Here is a 19463-nt window from a genome sequence, read left to right as displayed (position 1 = left end):
ATTCCATGCAGAACAGCATGTTCAGAAAACATGCTGCACAAACACATCTTAGAGCCACAGCTTAAAGATCCTGCTCAGAGAACCGCTCCTCCAGCAGCAGGAAACTCGGGCTGAGGAAGGCAGGTCCTGTACAGGTGTTTCTCCTGAGACAGTATATTCATTTCTCTCTGTCACAATGAGGCACATCAGGGAAGTCAATTCAGGTGAGTGGGGAAGAGGTGGATGCTAGAGAGGTTTATGGATTTGGTTATAAAACTGTGGGATTTAGGAAAAGGACAGTTCCAGCAGGGGATGTGCTGTCTCAGAGCACTCCTAAGAAGGGAAAAGAGCTGCTGATGGCTGTGCAAAGAGGCAGAACCAAAACCAAAGGAGCTAAAGAAAAATCCTTTTTAATGACGAATATCCAGGGAAAGCTTCCACTGTTGAGACCTACAAGGCACTTTCATATCCCCAAAAATGGAACTAGAAGTTGCTTTGAAAGTTGCCTGAAATATTTCCACGTATACTATTTCCAGAGAGCAAGGGTTCTCCATCCAAACAGAAAGTTCTTCTTGTCCTCAAAATTACTAACAAACCCTTAGTTTTTACAGATTTATTGGTACAGCTCCATTGGGAAAATCCCACATCTTTTTTAGCCCATCTCTCCATCTCTTCTGAGCAGTGGCAGAAAACAACAGGAGAAAGATTTCATTACAAAGAGGAAATATAAAAGATCAACAGATAGGAAAGAGGAACGAAAACTCTCAGGATTTGTGTTCAAGGTATCACTGCCCAGAGGAAAACAATGCAAAAAAGCTTATTTTCTTTAAAGAGTCTGGATAAAACTAGACGAGGACTCAATGCCACCAGGTAACAGCAAATAGACCTCTGGGAGATGATGAACCTTTCCTACACTTTTCAGAAGGAAACACCCTGCACCAGTTTGGGTTCCACTCTTTACTGGCTGTGACACATTCTGTGCAAGCACCAAGGAGTAGATACCAACTGGTTTCTGAATACTTCTACCACCCCGAGCACAGAAACCTCTTGGAACACTAATCACTTCATCCAGAACAAAAGATCATCCTGACCTTCAAACTTAAATGCAAAGTCCCTAGAAATTCAAAGCTCTAATGATCTGAAATGTCACCCAAAGCTAGCAGTGACCTTAAACCATCCCTATCTGATGTTACAGTCTACCTTTTACCAGTAGTAAATAAGGACGGAGGAGCTCCCTTCAGGCTTCCTGTCCTGAGAAGATAAATGTTGGAAGCACTGCTCCTCTTGTTGACAGTGGTTTACACCCATGGGGAGCAGTCACACAGCTCCGAGCACAGAACAGATCCATTCACAACATAACATAAAGGCTCTTCCATCAGCATCCCTAGCTCCTAATCCATGCATCTCTCATTACTTATTGTACTGGCATGTTTAGACTTCTAAAAGCCCCTCTGGCTCCCCACCCATTATTTGGTAACTGGTCCTTACACAAAATACCAAATGCCAAGTCAGAGCAGAGTCTCTTCCTACAGCCTCAGCAAACAGCAGGGATAATGAGGTAAGGGCAGCTCCTCTGCCCCCTTTCTCCAAAAGCAGCAGTGGAGGCAGAGAGCTCACTGACTGTTCATAGCTCACAAGCGATGAGTGTCCAATTATCAGAGAAAACAAAACCCAAGACTCTCCGGGGCCACAGCAATGATTTTATAAACCACGATCTTTCAAACCTGATTTTGGTCTCTTATGCATTTTGTACTTCCTGTAAAAAGCCTGGATATTTCTTGCAGCTGCAACCTTGTCACAAGCAGCTGGATCACCTCTGCTTAACTCACCCACAAACACAAATGTGAAAGTAGTGTTTCCATTCACCCTGAGTTTCCATTCACACCTTGAGTGTTTCCATTCACTCGCCCAAGTGTTTAGAGCTAATTTGCTGACTGGCTCCATCTCCATTTCTAACTAGTTCAGCAGAGCCTGCTGTGAGGTGGCACACACATACCCTGCCACTGCCTTTGGCTGTATGTCAGTGACAAAAGGTAGAATTAGTAAGAGATAAAATAGTTATCTTTTACCAATTCCATAGAATTGCATGGGTTTTCCCATCAACAGGTGTACTGGATATACATCAGGTTGGCTTCTCCAAGCCTCATTATGAAAAGCACTAACCTTGTTCATCATCCTCAGAGCTGCTGTTGGAATACCCATCACTTTCATCCTCCTCACTGTCAGAGGCCTGCAGCGCTTTCTGTGATGAGGTTTTGCTCTCATTTTCATAGTCTAAATTATGGGTTTTATCATCTGAGGGTGACTTTGACATCCCATTCATTTGATCATTGGTCTGTCCCTCTTCATTAACTTCTTCATCTGCTTCAAAATCTTCATCGTACTCTAAAATAAAAGAATCACAGTGTGAGACAGGAAAAGAACTTCACAACTAATAAAGTTCTTTTCAAGCAGACAGAACTTCATTAATGCCCCCTTGCCTTTGCATTTGCTCAGTCCTTTTAAAGCCACGAGAAAATCTAAAACCACAGATAGGAATCGTAAGAGCACATTATCATAAAAAAGCATCATGTTCTTCATAGGGAGAGCAGCAAAAGTGCAGCAAAGCTACTGAATGATGCACCAAGTATGATTAGTACATTAAACCCAAAACAAACACACTCATTAGTCACTGGAAGGGCCGGGAAAATTAAGTGCTGGGCAAACTCAGAAATAGAATGCAAGACAGTCTCATTACAGGAGAGAAACTTGTGATGAAAAGAGAATACAAGCACTAGAGAAAGCTGGGGAAGGGTAATATATTGTAGTGTCCGGGAAGATGATCATGGGTTCACATGGTTAATTAGCAAAGAGACCTACAAACTAAATGAATTCATTAAATCCAGCCAAAGGGTGCTGCAGAGGAACAGCCTGTATCACACCATTCCAACACACTCTTCAGGTCCCAGGCAAAGTACAGATGAAGCTTAGGGTGGTTTTACATCAGCAAGTCTGGATTTCATCCCAGGCTACTACTGGCCTGGCGAGGTGCGACATCTGATAGACACTTTCCCTTCGCTCAGGTCTGCAGACAAGGACTGTCCATGCACCTGCACTAGAGAGCCCTCCCTGTGCTGTTGGAATTCACAGAGGTGTTTGATGCCATTGAAACCCAGGATCGCCACTGCCGCCACCAGCTCAACTGCACACAGCAGGGACCCCAACAGCGCAGGAGTGCTGCAGTGCTGCCACCGGCTGTTCCTCTGGCCACACAGCCTCACAGTGCAGAGCTTATTGCTCACTGCTCTTGTTCCACCGCAGCTTTTCAGTACTGGAGTGGCAGAATGCCGAGGACAGAGATGAAGAGTATCTGATGCAGAACCAGTCAGCAAAATAAACCATTACCCAGGCAATGAGAATTACGGGAATAACATTTATCCTCTATCAAAAATCAACTGAGATACCAGCTGCCCCGTTGTGAGCGAGACCTCTGCGGGTAACTATGAGAAAGACGCCCACCTCCCGAGAGAGAAAGGCTCGATTAATGGCACACATCCGCAGGGAATAACGAGGACGCCGCACAGCAGCACTGCAAGGGGAGCAGGGAAGGCGAGAGGTGAGCTGCAGAGCTGGGGCACAGGGACGAGCTGCTGGAGGCTGGGGCCGTGCCTTGGTGCCCGGGGCAGTGTGGGAGGGAAAGGGCTGGGGGAGCCCTGATGAACAAGGAGCTGCCCCCTGCCCATGGGCAGGAGCGAGACCGAGGGGTTCCAGCGGGAGCTCCATCGCGCTGACGCTGCTGCTCTGCCCCAGCACTCGGCCTCCTCCCTCCAGGGCCCATCCGCACCAACAGCAGGAGGCTCTTCCGCCTCCTGCCCCCGTGGCCACGGTCTCCTCTCCGTTCACTGGTGTCCCGTCTCCCTTCAGAGCTCACCCAGCCCCGCTGCCTCCCTGCCCGCACCCAGCCCTCCCTTCCACTCCACGTGTCCTCCACCAGCTGCCATCTCCTCCCTCGCCGTGCCCCACGTGCCTTCTGCTTTCTCACACCTCAGGCCCCCGTTTCAGCACCTCAGACCTTTCTTACCCACCTTCCTGGCTCTGCAAAACCTTCTCATCCTGGTGCTCGGCCCAAAGGAACCCCACAAGTTTCATTGCCCAGACATGGGCATCACCCCATTTCTCACACATGAGGCATCCTAAGTGAGGATGCCTCATGCAAAGTTGGAGGCGCGCAGTCCCATGCCTTCTCCAGAGTCACCCTCTCCCATTTGTCACCCCCTGCTTGTGTTTTGGAATACTGTACCATTTTTAATGGTGTCTTCCTGACCATCTTCACTCTCACGAACAGCTGGCTTTTTCGTTTCTTCTTTTCCATACTCCCATTTGGTCTTCATTTCACCCCCAGCAGTTTCCACGGTTGCTTCATGACTTGGCAGGATGACTAACACTGAATTTCTTCTGGATTTCTGCTCAACACGGCTTTTGGTTGGCTCACTACAGGCTCCATCTCCCCAGAAACCCACATACTTTTCCTCATGGTCCTCCTTTACCTTCCTCTTGGGGGGGGATGGCTCTTTGTCCAGACCCATTGCAATAATGCACCTATAAAAAACCAAAAGTATCACACTTTTCTTTCTGTGAAGGACGGGAGGGCAGCAGATGCAGTGAACTGTTCGGCCACTACCAACAGTGAAACCTGGTGCCTCTGCACTGCCCCTTACACAGCAGGGGTAACGACCCATTTGGAGAAGCACCCTGAGACACTCAGGAGCTCCACTAACACAGATGCAGCCCTTCTTGAAGAAGACAACCGAAGTATAAACAGATTAAAGGCAAAGTGTCCATTGATGTCAACCTACACCAAGTATAAAGGTAGAACCACTGGGAAAGGCAGACAAGCTCTGAGTCAGACATGTGCTGGACCCGGATCCTGCTGTAATACCCATAAAGCGGGAACTCAGGTTTTGTGGATAAGACTGTGTTTGGGGTTTTTTATTTGTCTGCTGGGTCTAATGCCTGCAGGGGAAGAGCAAGATTGAAATTGAGTTATTTGCAGTTTCTGTTCTGTTTTGCCTACCTAACAGCAACCCAAATAGCTGGAAAACAAAGTATTTTGGATGACCTGTTGAGACTGCTCCTCCTGTATAAAACGGAGTGACAGCCTTTGTGTCTTATAGCTAGGAGGCTCATACAAGAGACCAGAGTCCCTAATCCTGATTAATGTCAACTGCAGACGCCAAGAGCCACCCTACAGCACCGATGGGTGCCAGGACATCATGCTGTATGTAGTACAGAGACTCAAATCAGCAAACAGAGGATGAAGCTAAAACTGGAAATTTCACTGTAGCTAATCACAAGTCTCTCTGGAAAACCATATTTTCCTCACAGACAACTGTGTCTTAAAACCATTTTCTTTTTCTTTCCCTGATTGCAACTCTGCTCACATGCCAGCTGTTTATGAACTACTGTGAAACACCCCGCAGTCATCCAGTCCAGAAATGTTTTAGTTCTGAGTGAGGGGTAGAAGTCACTGCGGCATCACCTCTTTGTGAACCAAAGCCTGAACCCAACAGGGCAGATCAGCTGGGATCTTTGCTGAGAATCAGAGTGGGTATCTAATGTGTGGATGTGGTGTCATATTTGAAGCACAAACAAATACAAGTGCATTTGACCTGAAGATGTGAAAATAGTTGTCATGCACAGGGAGAATTTGGTTAATGAAGGTGGGTTTTAGTCACCAGATAGGGTTGGCTGGACAAGACAAGAGACAGGAAAACAGAGATATCACTAAGGGAGGTGGGACAGGAAATGAGGGCAACTCAGAAGGAAATTATCCAATTTCTGGAGGCTACTTTAATTCAGAAAATTCACCTCAAATCTTTCCAGAAATCAGACAGAAACAGAGATTTGGGCAATTCCTGAGCTCTGGAGCCACCATGTCCATTCTGAACTCAGGTTGTTCTCACTGCTTTGAACATACTAAATAATACATTTACACAAATCATGTTCAGTGTTAGACTGGAGTCAAAAATAATACAGCACAATAGAGGAGGCTTGAGGCTGTGCTGACTGACAAGCTGACAGAGCCAGTGCAGCCCCTGCCCGCTGCTCTACTGCTCTACAGGGTGATTGCACAGAGGCAGCCGGCTTTGATGGCATCCTGGGCTGTGAGACCCTGAGGGATAAGCTCCATTGTGCTTGCAAGGAGGACTGAGAAAAAGACCAGGTTCTACAGAGCTCTGAGGTGCCAGACAGAAAAAAACAGAGGAAACAAGTGATAAACTCTCTAAAAACTGGCCTGCTGAGTCCTTGTGAGCAAAGTGCATTCATCTCCATACCTGTAGCAAGGAGATGCTCCCTCCACATGGAGAATCGCGAAGGACCCATGTCTGCCTCCCAGCCTGGAACGTTTCTGATGCTTGTACTCACAGCAGCAGCTCAACCTGTCCACTTGTATCCCATTGAGAAAAAAGGTGAGGCTGAATGGGAAACCACGGTGCCTCTTTGAGGTGAACTGAAAGGTCTCTGTAATCACATAAAGGGTTCAGAGAAAAAGGCTGTGCTACACTGGGACTTACTTGGACAGGGCTTGGAGCAAGCTGCTCTAGTGGAAGGTGTCCCTGCCCATGGCAGGGTTTTGGAACTGGATGAGCTTTAAGCTCCCTTCCAACACAAACCAGTCTGGGATTTTATCATATTGTCAGCACTGCAATGGTTGCATCACACCTGCACCACCACTAAAATACCCAGCCCTCTGAGGTCAGGTACACTGTTCTCAGCTGCATTAAGTAGTAGATAAAACTCTGCCTCCTCCTTACACAACAGCCTTGTCTCTTTCCAACCTAGAGAACCAAGCTGGACACACCTGGGTCAAGCAAATACATCCCTAGTTTGGCCACTCACTGCTACAGTGGAACAGACACCAGAGCTCTCACCTCAAAAAAGTGAACTCTTGCCTTAGGAGGGTGCACATTGTGCACAGATTGTTCAGGCCTCAAAGAACCATAAACTCATGGAATGGTTTGGGTTGGAAGGGACCTTAAAGCTCATCATCAACCCCCTGCCATGGGCAGGGACCCTTCCCACTAGCTCTCTCTCTTGTCTCTATAGCAGAGGTGCCCCGTCAATGCATCATCTTCCACACCCAATGAAAGTGCAAACACAGAGGGTTCTGTAGCTGGAATGAGGGGTACAGCCTGTGGAATCACTCTTCTCTATAAGTGAAAATCTCCCCGCCATTTCGTCTTCCCAGTTTCCCAGAATACAATTCACCTTCTACTGGTGTGATGGAACTCACATAGAAGAGATGGGAATTGGGCTCCTACTATGTAGGTTTTTTTGTGGAATAATGAGCAACATCCATGGATGTATTATAGTAAGTTAGAAACAGGAAACCCCTCCTTAAGGACAGTTCAATGTTACAATTATTTACTTTATTAACAGTACATCTTTATACAAAATTATTCTAAGCTAGAGCATTTTAAATCAGTTCTCTAAATTCCTTCCACCAGAACTTGAAAAAGTGACCTCAGTTTCAATCATGAAACAGTAGATCCAGATGTAGTGTGAAGGCAGATGGTACAAAAACCCCTGGAAGCACAGATCTTGACTGAGCTCAGCTGAAATCAGTTTGATACCACATCAATATTCTAGCCCCCTAAAAAGGATGTTGCCAGCATCAATACGAGCAGTCTGATTGCCCATCCTTACCTCCTGCCATCAGCCTGCCTTTGTAGACACAGAGGTTCTCTCCTCCACAATGCTGCTGATAGACTTTGATTTCATCCCTGCAATCAGCATCATCGTGAGATAAATGCACGCTTTTTCCCAGGAAGATCATGGTAACGCAGGCGTTGCTGCGGAGCGGGGACCTGGGGAACCCTCCAGCGGGCTGCAGTGGGAAGGACACAGAGAGTGCATTAGGCTCCAGCTCTGACACAGGTGAGCACAGAGGAGTACGTGCCGCATACACGGGGGGCTTCCCGTTTGCGACACAGGCTTTGAGCTGCTTCAACTGGGAAGTGGTTTGCAACGTGCTGAAGGGCAGGAAAATGTTTTGAACTGAAAATCCACTGCAGTGAATTGCCCGAATGTCAGGACCACGTTTAATGACCCACATCATCCCTTCCAGTCCTGGGTTCCCAACAATTGCCTTTACAGAATCAACACTGTCTGGAGATATAGTGTAACAGATGGAGCTTTCATACATGGAAGGCATTTCCTATATCCCTCTAAAGTTCTGATACCAGATATGATCAGAGCAGAAGCAGACTGACTAAAATAGAAGGGTTAAGTAAGAGTTCCTGCAGGTTTTTGTTCAAGCACGTTTTACCCCTCCACTGATGAAAACACCAAATGTTTTAGCAGAGGGAGATGGGTGGCAGTTAGATATTTTAATAGCTATAAATACTCTTCCTTTCAAAAATTCAGTGAATATTTATGCAAACTAGTTACACACATCTTTCAGCAGTGGGTAAATACACCAATGAGGAAGGTAATATGCCTCTACATTAACAGAAAAGCAGTCAGAGATAACTTACCTTCTTTGGAGGTTGCTCTGCATCACTGGGTGCAGTGGCAGGATGAAATTGTCTCCCTCTAGGCATCCCATTCCTCTCTGCATTTAGGCCCCTTTTTTGCAGGCGAGGAGGTGGCACTGGCATCACATAGTTGTTGATTGCAGGGAGTTGATATGGGGATATACCAGTCACACACTTCACTGAATTCAGTCTTGACCCATTCCTCTCCTGCTGCAAAACATTTACCCAGATTAAATAGGTACTGAGCACAGTGCACCACCCATGCTCAGAGTGCTCTTTACATTTAGTAACACACATCCTTCTAGAACAATTCTTTCACTTGGTGCCTGCAGTTTTGCTCATGAAAATACTTCTGGGCTAAAACCCTTCCTTCTAATTAGCAAGGCGACAGGCAGATGGCTTGAAAATGTCACCCTCATATATATGATAGATATCTAGTTGAAGATGTCCCTGCTTATTGCAGGGGGGTTGTATAGGATGACCTTTGAAGGTCCCGTTCAACCCAAACTAGTCTATGATTCTATGATTTTATACATATATATATAACATCATCCTATGATGATATATATATAACATCATAAATCATGTACTGCTTGTAACCATGCAGAGTCCTGCCCACAAGTAGGCAGAAGACTGCACAACTCCACAGCACTGCAGTGTTCTCTCAGCACCCAAACTCCAAAGCAGCCAGAATCTTCCAGCAACATCATCTGGCATCAGTTATACAAGATATGGTTCAAAATGCCCCTTTCCCATTTGTGGTAGAGGTTTAGTCCTCCTTCAGGATGAAATGCAAACAGAGGACCTGAAAGGCAAGACATCTCCAGTGCAAGCACTGCATGCTCTGTATCTGAGCTCTGCATCACCTTCACAATCTGTGACTGACTCAGCTGTCCTGTCAGTAGTGGGCACTAAAGAAGTTGTTTAAATCGCCTATAATTTGAGTACACAGAGATAGTGACAGCAAATTCTTGGAGAAAGAATCATGATCATCACAATACAGAGCAAATGCACAGAAGAAAGGAGCTATCCATACAGTGTCTGCCAGCCAGTGGCTCCAGGGCACAGGCCCCTTCCAAAACCCTCCAGTCCCACAGAATCCCTAACACAAAGCCAACTACAGAATGTTTTTCTAGAACAGAAGACAAGGCCAAATCTCAGCTGAAGGTAGCAGTGTGTACATCGAGATCACATTTGGCTACTCCACCAAGCTCGCATTCTCTGGACCCACTGGTTTCCTTAGGAGGAGGAATGGCAAAAAAAGAAATTACTTTTTCCTACTTTGCAGCTGTAGATGAGGATGAAAACTTGTAGGACTGTGTGAAAATATTCCTGAGTCACTGGTGTTAATCAGGTGCCTCCCTCTCTACGCAAGAGAAAGTCTATGTAGAGGGAGAAAATTCTGCATGCAGAGAGATTTTATGCTATAAGAAGTCACCACATTCTTCCTCACTGTGATCAAGCACTGGGCATTAGGCCAGTAAGACAATGCCATGAAAACTAAGAGGAGGTTAAAAAGGAGGGTTTAAATGAAAGCTGATAGCCATTAGGAAGGCATGCTGCTGGCAGCAGAACTGCAGCACCAAAGCAGTATTATAAAGCTCTCACCAGCATTAGGTCATTTTCAGAATGAAATGTGGCCTCACCCTGGTGACAAACTGCTTGACACATCTCAGCACGTGGCACCTGTGGCTAGAGCTTGAAGTCTTTGGTAGAGATCCCTCTGCAGCACTGCTGCGAAGCGGCTGGAGGAGAGGGGGGTGCTGCATGTTCCCTGGAGCTGTGTTCGGTCGCCAGGAAGTCTGGAAAAGGAAAAAGGAAACAGGGTGAAAACTCAGTGCAGAGCTTCCAGTGCAGAGCAGCATCTGAGAGGGAAAATAGAGCACCGATCAAGATCTTGGGAAGGGATGAGTGACTCTCAAGTTCCTTCAGGAGCAGACCTTTTCTAGGCTGTCCCCAAAGAGCCAGACCCCTTCAGACATCTCTGAGCATCCAAAAACTGGAGCATCCAAATTAACTCTTCACCATAAATACAGGGTTTGCTACTGGCTCTTCACAGTGCAGCCCTGACGTAAAGAGAATGAACTCACAGAAGCTGTAGTGGTGTGCCTGTCTCAGTGACTTCAGCACATGGACACTGAGAGAATGCATGACACAAGCATGCCTGAGTTTGTTCAACATTCAGCATTTTTCTCGCTTTTTTATTTCATCACTTCCTTGTATCCCCTTCAGAATACCGAGTTCAAATGCTGTAACTGAAATGCTGTTTGGCTGAGTTAACTCACCACCCTAGAAAAGTCGGGCTCCTTGGACTGGTGATGAGGAAGAGGATGTCCACCACTGTAATCACAGTGTCCAGGTGCCCTCTGTGTGGAGAGGGGAAGGTCAGCCAGGACTGAAAACCTCTCTTCATTCTGCACCAATTATCATCATTGAAAGGAGAACCAGTTAAAACTGAACTATGATGTCCTTCACCTTTCACCTTAGACTTCAGTATTGATATATTTCAAGGGTATATCAACATTATTTCTCTCCCTGTTAACAGACAGCAAGAGGCTTCTGAGCCAGAGCTCCAAAGCACGGCCTTGCTTTGGAGTGAGCTTTAGTCTTACTTCACTCCTTCAGCTCTGTTTGCTGGAAGACCCCCATTGCTTTCAGGATCTTACACCATGTGTAAACTTCCCCACAGCCCAGCATTCGTTGACAACACCTGAAATACTGACACTGGCCTGATCTAGGGTGGCAAGGCAGAAAAAAGGGAAAGGTTAAAGCAGATTTATCACAAAGCAAAGCTGTTTTTTTCCCAAGGTTCTGATGTGCCATTCCTGCAACATCAGCTTCTTGAGATTCCTCTTTAATGGCACGATCTTGCAGAGAGGAAATCAGCCTCAGCTGGTGAAGAACGAGGCCCTAATCTGGAACAACCAGGGCGGTCAGTGCTCTAGAAGCACAGATGCCCCAGGTATACCTGCACACTTCCAACTGTGTGTACCTATAGCACATGGATCAGTGGGAAAACTTACCAGTTGTGAGTGACCAGCTGGTTCTTCAGCCACAAAAGGATGGAGCCCATAATGATATCTTGGAGCAAGTGGTGGATGTGGGAAGTGCATAGGGTTGGCACCTTCCATTGATCTTCTGAACTGCTCCATCTAAAACAACAGAAATTTACATCTCTGAGGTACTACGTACCCTAACAGCAGTGTCTGAGCCTGCCTTCTGTCTGTCCTTCAGTGGAGAGCTGTGAGATCAGCTTGTCTGGACCCAATGCAATACTTGCTTAAGGAGGGAAAGGAAATCACGGGGAGAATAAGAGAGAGACAAGGAGAAGAACTGTTCCCCCCTCCAATTCATTTCCCTGTAGCCCTCTCCAGCTTCTGGTCCCCCCAGACTCAAGCCATCTGCCTGTTTCTCTATATCTCAATTCTTGGTTTGGGTGAAGGTCTCTTCAATGTGAATGCATCTGCCACTACCTTCCTCTGGCTGTTGCCCCTTCCTACGTTTTCTCCTCAAAAGCTCCACACTGGGCTGACTGCCCTTCTGGAAACAGATAGCTCTGTCTGTCCTCCTCCCTGCTCAGTCACCCGCTTTTCTCCTTTCATTTCAGATGAGCTACTCAGTCCAATTCACTGAGTGTACGAGGTGAGAATTAAGTTACACTGCTAATTCCAGCCAGGTTCCTGCTCCCAGTGTGGCACCACAGCAAAGACACAGATCACGGATCTGCAGGCATCTCCCTTACACTTTTTAGCGAAGGACATTTTGGTTTATGCTCCCAAGTTATCCAAGTCCAGCACCCCTTGGCAGGGTGCCTTGATTGCTGCCTCCACTGCAATGACTCTCTACCAGCAGCAGTGCAGCCAGTGCCTTTGCAATTACCACAGTCACCAGTAGCTTTCATTAAAATCTCTTCCTTTCTTTACCTGATGAATTGCTCAGAAATGTATTATTTAAAATTAAGATTTGACACTGTTTTTCAAGTGCTCATAGCAGCAGCTCGGTTCTCCATGTGTTCTTCTCAATGCATGCAGGCTCCTGATAGAGAAATAAGGTGTTGTGTGTATTTCAGCCAAGATGAGAACAAATATTCCTATATGAGTCCAAGTCACTCATACAGTCACTTGGGAGAAGAGCCATTGACCTCTGTAGGATTTCCGTGCCTCTACTAACTACAGAATCAAGCCCTACCTACATGACACCAAAGTGAAGACTTCTGAAGCCATTTTTCGTTATTCACATGCAGGTTCTGCTAAATATCATGTTGGGAGGCAAAGGACTGAAAACATGAGCTCAGTGCTCATTGTGTCTAGAATTACCAGAACTGCGACACGTGTCTTGAATTATTCATCGTGGTCTGGTTCCCCATTTCAAAACAGAAACAGTAGAACTAGAAAAGGCAAAAGTGACACAGTAATGAGAGGCCTGAAAGGCTCATGTATGCAAGATTCAACAGACTGGGGGTCTTCAGCTTGGAAAGCTGAGAAGGAATATGAAAAAGCTATGTGAAACCACACATGTCTTGGAAAAAAGAGAACAGTTATTAGGTTTTTTCATAATGAGAATAATGGAGCATCAACCAGAACTGTCAGACAGCAGATACACCAATAACTGTGCACAAAGGCAGGGTAGTACCATTTCATACAACTCATCGTTAAATTCCACAGCCAAGAACACTGCAGAACCAAATAATAAGTAGATTCAAAAGGAATTAGGTGCCAGAAGGGAAGTTCCTGAACTGCTGGATAGAGGAAGGATCATCCTCTACCTGCCCAGTTCTTGCAATTTTCCACTCACATCAGGGATAGAATACTTGGCACAGCGAATCTCTGGCCTGACTCGTGGCTGTTATTTACCATAGGACAAGAGCACCATGTCCCATCAGCACTCAGGAGCATTCAAGCCTTACCTTGACCTTCTGCACCCTCTCCTTCCTCACAGAACTTTCAAGCTGCTGCTTTATTTCCCACTGATGATGGCGCTATCAATGTGAGAGAAAGAGAAATCTCATTAATGGGCATTATTAGATGAAATTGAAGGTAGAAACAATTGCTTCTGTTCTGCTTATCACTTAACTGCTCCCTGGTCATCACCTTCATTGAGCCCTCCTATAAAACTACTACTGATTCAGTGCATTTGCATTCCACCTGGGTATATTAACATTGGCAAGGGAACAACTGAGCATTTGTAAAGTTGTAGGGACCAACTCCATTCTTGACACGTAACAGGAACATGCTGAATTTTGTACGTGGCTAAGACATGTAGCTGTCTTATCCAGGATAACTCTTATCCAACCATTTCATTTTGACTAGAATTTTTTAAGCAAACGATCCCTGTGAATATCACCCCATAATGTGATGACTGCCAACCAATACTAAGTGAGCCAGGACAGTGTATGATCTAATGTCACTATGGTTTAATAGTTACAGGCCAGTGAAGGTTTCATGTGGGGGACATCAAGCACAAAGACTGTCCTTATTCCCAGCAGGAAAGAGCCTCTCAGGGGAGCACGAGGACCCAGCTACGGCAAACAGTCCAGTATGAGTTAACAGACACTGGCCGTCAGCAGGGAAGTTGGTGGAGGCTGATATATCCCTGCAAACACAGACCTCTATGTCAAGGACCTTGTGAAATATGGCGCGAGCCAGGCACTCCTGTACGTATCTCTGGTGATCCCTCCTCAGAGCATTTAGCCGGTATTCCTTCTCAGGTATTATTCTTCCACTCCTTGAGATCTGCCACAAACAAATATAATGTAACTAAAAGGCAGAGGATAGAATAAAGCATGTCTTTGACACAGTGCAATTCCTCACAAAGACAGCTTTTGCTTCCCAGGTAGACACCACCTCTGCTTCTGCAGCTGGCTAGACCTCACCTCCCAGCACAGAGCTGGGCTTTCCCCCATGCCATGGACCTCAGCAGGCACATGAAGAGAGCAGCAGCAGCAGGCACATTTCCTAGCAGTGGAGGGTTCATCCTTACTCTACATGGGCCATTGCCCAAGTCAGTGGAGGGGAACTGAATGCTTGTCTTCCTGCTGTGCAGGGGTTGCACTGCCTGTGCTGAACCTTCACACCCAAGAGTGCACAGCTATTGTTAGAAATGGTTCACCTTTACCTAGCCCTTCAGCTTTCCATTAGGCATTTTTGGAAAATAACACTGAAGCTCTTTAAAGATCTAATAGAGTCAAAGGTGCTTAGATTGATTGCACAGTGTAACAAACCTGAGAGTATCGAGATGATTCTGCGTATCTGCAAATGGAAAGGTGTTGCAGAGGCAAACTCCAATGAGCAGAAAGAAATATGGAGCAAAGCCATAAAAACATTCTGAATTATCCAAACCTCTCTATGAAATACCTTCTTCTGTTTGGATGTGCAGTACAAGACTACCACATGCCATAACCATGCAGCAATACAGTGCTTTATGGCATAACCTACAGAAGCTGCTTTGCTGAGCAGAAGCTGGAGGCTCTCCAGCATTTAAATGCATCTTCAGTCCATGCCAGCTGCTGCTCCCAGCTTCCCACAGAAAAGCACGATACGGGTTGCATTGCAGAAGGTGCAGTGGAAGCCTAGTGTGATTTCCTATGGAGCATGGCCTCCAAACTGACTATTAGCACATCACTTCCAGTGTGCAACCATCATCCACCAGCACCCACGTGCCAGCACCTTCACAACCCCAGGTAGCCCTGGGACCCTGGTTTCCTGACAGCCTTGTGCACCACTGCCCTGGCCAGCAGTGCATGAGGATGCACTGGGAAATGCTTTGAACAAACCCGGCCCCAGGACCGGCGCAACCATGTGGCTTTGGTCTGGCACAGCATAATGACATGTGTTTGGCTGGCTGGTCAAACTGCCACCAGTGACAACACATCCCTCTAACAAACCAACAACAGAACGACCCATGGTCTGACCGCTGCAATGGTAGAAGAAACAGAGCATGCTTTTCCTTATTCTTCTTTTTCCTCAGAAAAGGGAACTTTTCAATCTCACCAGTCCTGATCTCTGAAGATGCCGTCTTATCCTGGTGTTGTTGAAATACCCAACCAAGTGTTTGTCTGTAAGGCTGTTGTAGGTTGCAAGATATCTGAAATAAAATCAATACAGATGCATATAAAGCCCTTGACAGCCAAATTACAACTGCTTAAGTTATAAAGAGCTACCCAAAAGTGTGCTGCACAAAACGCTGCCTTGATGAATCCCAGTGTTTTGTCAGATAAATGTCCATTGCATTACATAAAAGCAACATCTTCTGCATCTGGAAGCTTCATATCAGAAACACTTGAACACTTAGTTTTGACCTAAAGTGTCAGAAGTGGCAGTAAGTGAAGTCAAGGTTTTGATACTCTCAATCCATTCATATTTGTGAAATGTATGCACTCAGATACATGGTGCCTGACACGTTCAGCAGAGCCCCAGGCTCTCCAGGCATGAGGTTTTAATCACACAACAAGTGGCTGATCTCTTGTTTCCTTTGGCTTTACATTCCATGCCACTGTACCTCTGTTACGCACTGTTACGCACCTTCCAATGGGGTAATTCAAAAAGTGTGCTCAAGGAAAGAAAGAACAATTAAAAAATAAAGAGAAGGGGTCACGGATTTGCAGGAATTCTGCCTGGGGCTTCACAGTAATCTCACAGGTTGCCTACCAGCACTAAATTAAACCTTACACAAACAGTCCAGCTCACCCCGTTGCACATGTTGATTAAACACTGGTGCTGTAGCAACTGTTCTACGTCACTTTTCTAACCCACTCTTTGCATTTGCATTTGAAACAACCAGATTACATCAACTGTGCCAAGTATTGACTTATGGTATCACCGTCAATCGCGTACGGAGGCAAAGGAGAAACTCAACCCAGTTCCTCTTCATTTACTGCCTTCCATCTAATACTTCACAGACCATATAACTAGTTCAAATCCAGCTTCCACCTGAGCACAGCAATGCAGCAACTTTAGATTCATGCATTGTCTTCCTGTGAATTATGAACAGGCAGGTTTTGAAAAACACTGAGTTAAATTCAAAGTTCAGATGGGTATTGGAGGAAACAAGGAAATGTTCTGGGCCTGAACTAAGACCCATTAAGCCATTGGAAAGAACTCTGGGAGTGGGTCATATTGGCACTACACATGGGCTTGTCCCACATCCCTCTGGAGGCTTCTGGCCCTCTGCTCTGGTGAGGACCCCCCCCCCTTTGGAGTACTACATCCAGCTCTGGAGTCCTCGGTACAGAAAAGACATGGACCTGTTGGACAGGGTCCAGGGTAGGCCACAAAAGTGATCGGAGGGCTGGAGCACCCCTCTTGTGAGGAAAGGCTGAGAGAGCCAGGCTTCTTCAGCCTGGAGAACTCAAATCTCCCCTCTGGCAGGTTAAAGCCATTCCCCTTGTCCTGTCCCTACAGGCCCTTGTCCAAAGCTCTTCAGCCACCGTGAGCCATAGTCCATGTCCAAATAAGCTCCTGTCAGGGTCCCCAGAGAGGGAAAACTAGTTTTCTGCAGAACTGGGACTTGGCGTTAAATCCTGGTGGTAAGGACTTTGTGAATCCTGGCTGGGAATGGCCCAACATGGGCTGAGGAATGAAGGGATGGTTCAGTTCCATCACTGAGAATGGGATCATGTCACCCATTCACCAGCGCAGGCATTCAGAGGACTGCTGCTGTCTTCATTGCACCCTTCAGCACAAATCCTGCACCACCCCTGGACTTCACAGCTCCAGCTTCCGTGTGTATTAACCTCAACAGCTACCACTGTGCTTGCGAGGAGCTACTCCAGAACACAGCTGCTGAGCCAGACACTGATGTGTGCAGGCAACTTGGAATCTAGATGGGGCTTTGGAGTCTAACAATAACCAATTGGCTCATTCCAAGCCCACAGGACCCTTATCACATGTACAGTTTTACTCGGTGATAACTAAGGGAGGGAGAGGCCATGGTATCCTGAAACCACGTTGTGTGTCTGCTTGAACGTGCGCAGGAAGGAGCCCATCGGCCCTGGCTGGCTGCAGTGAGACCACTGCAAGGTCCTTGTTAGCTTGCCGCTGTGCCTGTGCAGACTGGATCATTGCTGGCACACCTGTGCAGTGAATCCCATCAGCCGCAGCACACGCGTCTCCCAAAAACCGGATTAACACCATCCAGTGTCCAGAAGTGCTTTACGTGGTGACTACAGCGAGACCATCTTCCAAGAGCAAGCTTGGATTTCGTTTGGAGTTCCGCGGATTTCCCCACAAAAGCAGCTCCCACGGCTCTTCTCAGAAGGTATCCGTATCTCCTTCACAGGCGAGATTTTCACGCACATTCTCGCAACTCGCGCTGCAGGTTCCAGCGCTGAAACTGCCCGCACGGGGCTGGAGGGCTCCTGCGCCGCTGCTGCTGTGCTCCGGCACCGCTTCTCCCCTCGGAGCACCGCCCGTCGAGCGGGCTGTGTCACGGGGACGGAGCCCGCGGCTGCTCGGCGCCCGTGCCTCCCATCTCTGGGTGCTCTGGAACTCACCCCCGCGGACCGGGGCCGGTCCCTGAGGGTCGCTCCGCGGTGCCCCCGCTCCCGCGCAGGCCGCGCTCAGGGCGCCCGGGCCCCGCGGCTCCCGCAGCACACCGACAGCCCCCCCCGCGGTCACCGGCGCCCCCCCGCCATCCCCCGCGCTGGAGCGCCGTGCCCAGCCCCGGCCCCGGCCCCGGCCCCGTCCCGCCGCACTCACCCGGGCTGCGGGCCGCTCATGGCGGCGGCACCGGCGGCTCGGGGCAGGGGAGGTCCCGCACCCTCCGCGTCCCCGTCGCTAGGACACGGGGGGCGGGGCTCCCCCGCCGGGGCGGCTGCGCGGGGCGGGGCCGGGGCACGGCGGGGCCGCCCCGACCGCTCCGCCCGTCACGGCCGGGAGGGCTCCGGCGGGCGCGCCCGGGCCCGGCCACCGGGGCCCGGGCGAGGCGGAGCCGTCGCCCGCAGCAGCACGGCGGGGACCGGGCCCCACACGGCGCCCCGCTCCCTGCGGCAGTACCGGCCACAGCGCCGCGGGCCCCTCGCGCCTCCTGCCGCCTGCTCCGGAGCTGGCTTTGTTAAAACAACGCTTCCGTCCCTACGCGCATCGAAGCCGGACGTTAACAGCTACAGCGCACACCGCGGGCCGAGCCCTGCCGCCGGGTCCCGCTGGGCACCGCCGCGGAGAGGCGGCGATGGAGCCGGACCAGCAGAACGACCCTGACACCTTCCGGCGAGAAACCCGCCGCTAACGAGCGCCCCTGGCGCGCAGAGAAGCTGCTCTGGGCCCCAGCGCTGAGCAGACACGGCAGGGGCAGCGCCGAGCACGAAGGAAGCCTCTTACCCGTACGGTACCCCCGCCCTACGGCCAAATTCCGCATCTGTACTTTTATATGCACACCATCACCTCCGTGGTCATACCCCCTGTTAACCACTGCTCTTGACCTGCAGTTTTGTACCTCGTTCATATTAGAAGTTCTGGTTTTCCTCACAGCGTTCCAGGTGGAATGGCAGGTTCCACACACCACCCCAGCCTCAGCCCGCGCTCTGCCTGAGCGAACGGGAGCCTGACCCAGCAGCCACGGCGTTCCCGACCCACACCTCTACTCCCGGTGAACCTTTCCTCAGCCTCCCACAGAAACGCAGCTCCTACGGAAAGGGCAGCTACAAGGACACCAGCTGCCCTCCACTGGGGCATCACAGCCTGTCCCACATAGTCCTGGGTTCAGTAATGAGAATAAAGGCTTAGTATCTCAATACCATCCATCCCCAGCAGAAACAGAAATAGATTGTAGAGGATTAATAGCAATGGAAAAAAAATGTGTGTATATATATATCTCATCAGGAAAAGTATCTATATATATATATAGATCTATGTAAGATGTGTCTCTATGATATATTAAAAGAAATGCTTACCTGTAAGTTTCAAGTTACCGCCTGAGCAGCAGTCCCAGCTAAATGAACATGGCATCAAGAGAGAACTTCCCACCCCTGAC

The 19463-nt window shown here is 48.3% G+C and overlaps 1 protein-coding gene across 4 annotated transcripts in view; it reads right to left on the bottom strand.

Annotated features, from left to right (window-relative positions):
* Positions 1-18306, bottom strand: part of ERICH3 (glutamate rich 3) — a 39201-nt gene extending 20895 nt beyond the window's left edge. Inside the window, exons 1-12 of one of the 4 annotated variants that reach the window (XM_065673020.1) lie at positions 18191-18306; positions 15485-15578; positions 14117-14227; positions 13402-13473; positions 11519-11647; positions 10781-10909; positions 10142-10297; positions 8496-8705; positions 7666-7846; positions 6294-6480; positions 4259-4557; positions 2143-2364 (exon numbers count right to left, since the gene is read on the bottom strand). In XM_065673020.1, coding sequence (XP_065529092.1) covers positions 2143-2364; positions 4259-4557; positions 6294-6480; positions 7666-7846; positions 8496-8705; positions 10142-10297; positions 10781-10909; positions 11519-11647; positions 13402-13473; positions 14117-14227; positions 15485-15578; positions 18191-18210 — 1810 coding nt within the window. In that variant the 5' untranslated portion in view covers positions 18211-18306. Of the gene's footprint in view, positions 1-2142; positions 2365-4258; positions 4558-6293; positions 6481-7665; positions 7847-8495; positions 8706-10141; positions 10298-10780; positions 10910-11518; positions 11648-13401; positions 13474-14101; positions 14228-15484; positions 15579-18190 lie in introns of all 4 variants that reach the window. The other 3 variants (XM_065673016.1, XM_065673019.1, XM_065673021.1) reach the window with 3 other exon arrangements.
* Between the last annotated feature and the right edge of the window lie 1157 nt (positions 18307-19463).

The sequence above is a fragment of the Lathamus discolor genome, chromosome 3, assembly GCF_037157495.1.
Source record: "Lathamus discolor isolate bLatDis1 chromosome 3, bLatDis1.hap1, whole genome shotgun sequence".
NCBI lineage: Eukaryota > Metazoa > Chordata > Aves > Psittaciformes > Psittacidae > Lathamus > Lathamus discolor.
The sequence above is the reverse complement of the archived record's forward strand: the minus strand, read 5'-3'. Positions and strand labels throughout refer to the sequence as shown.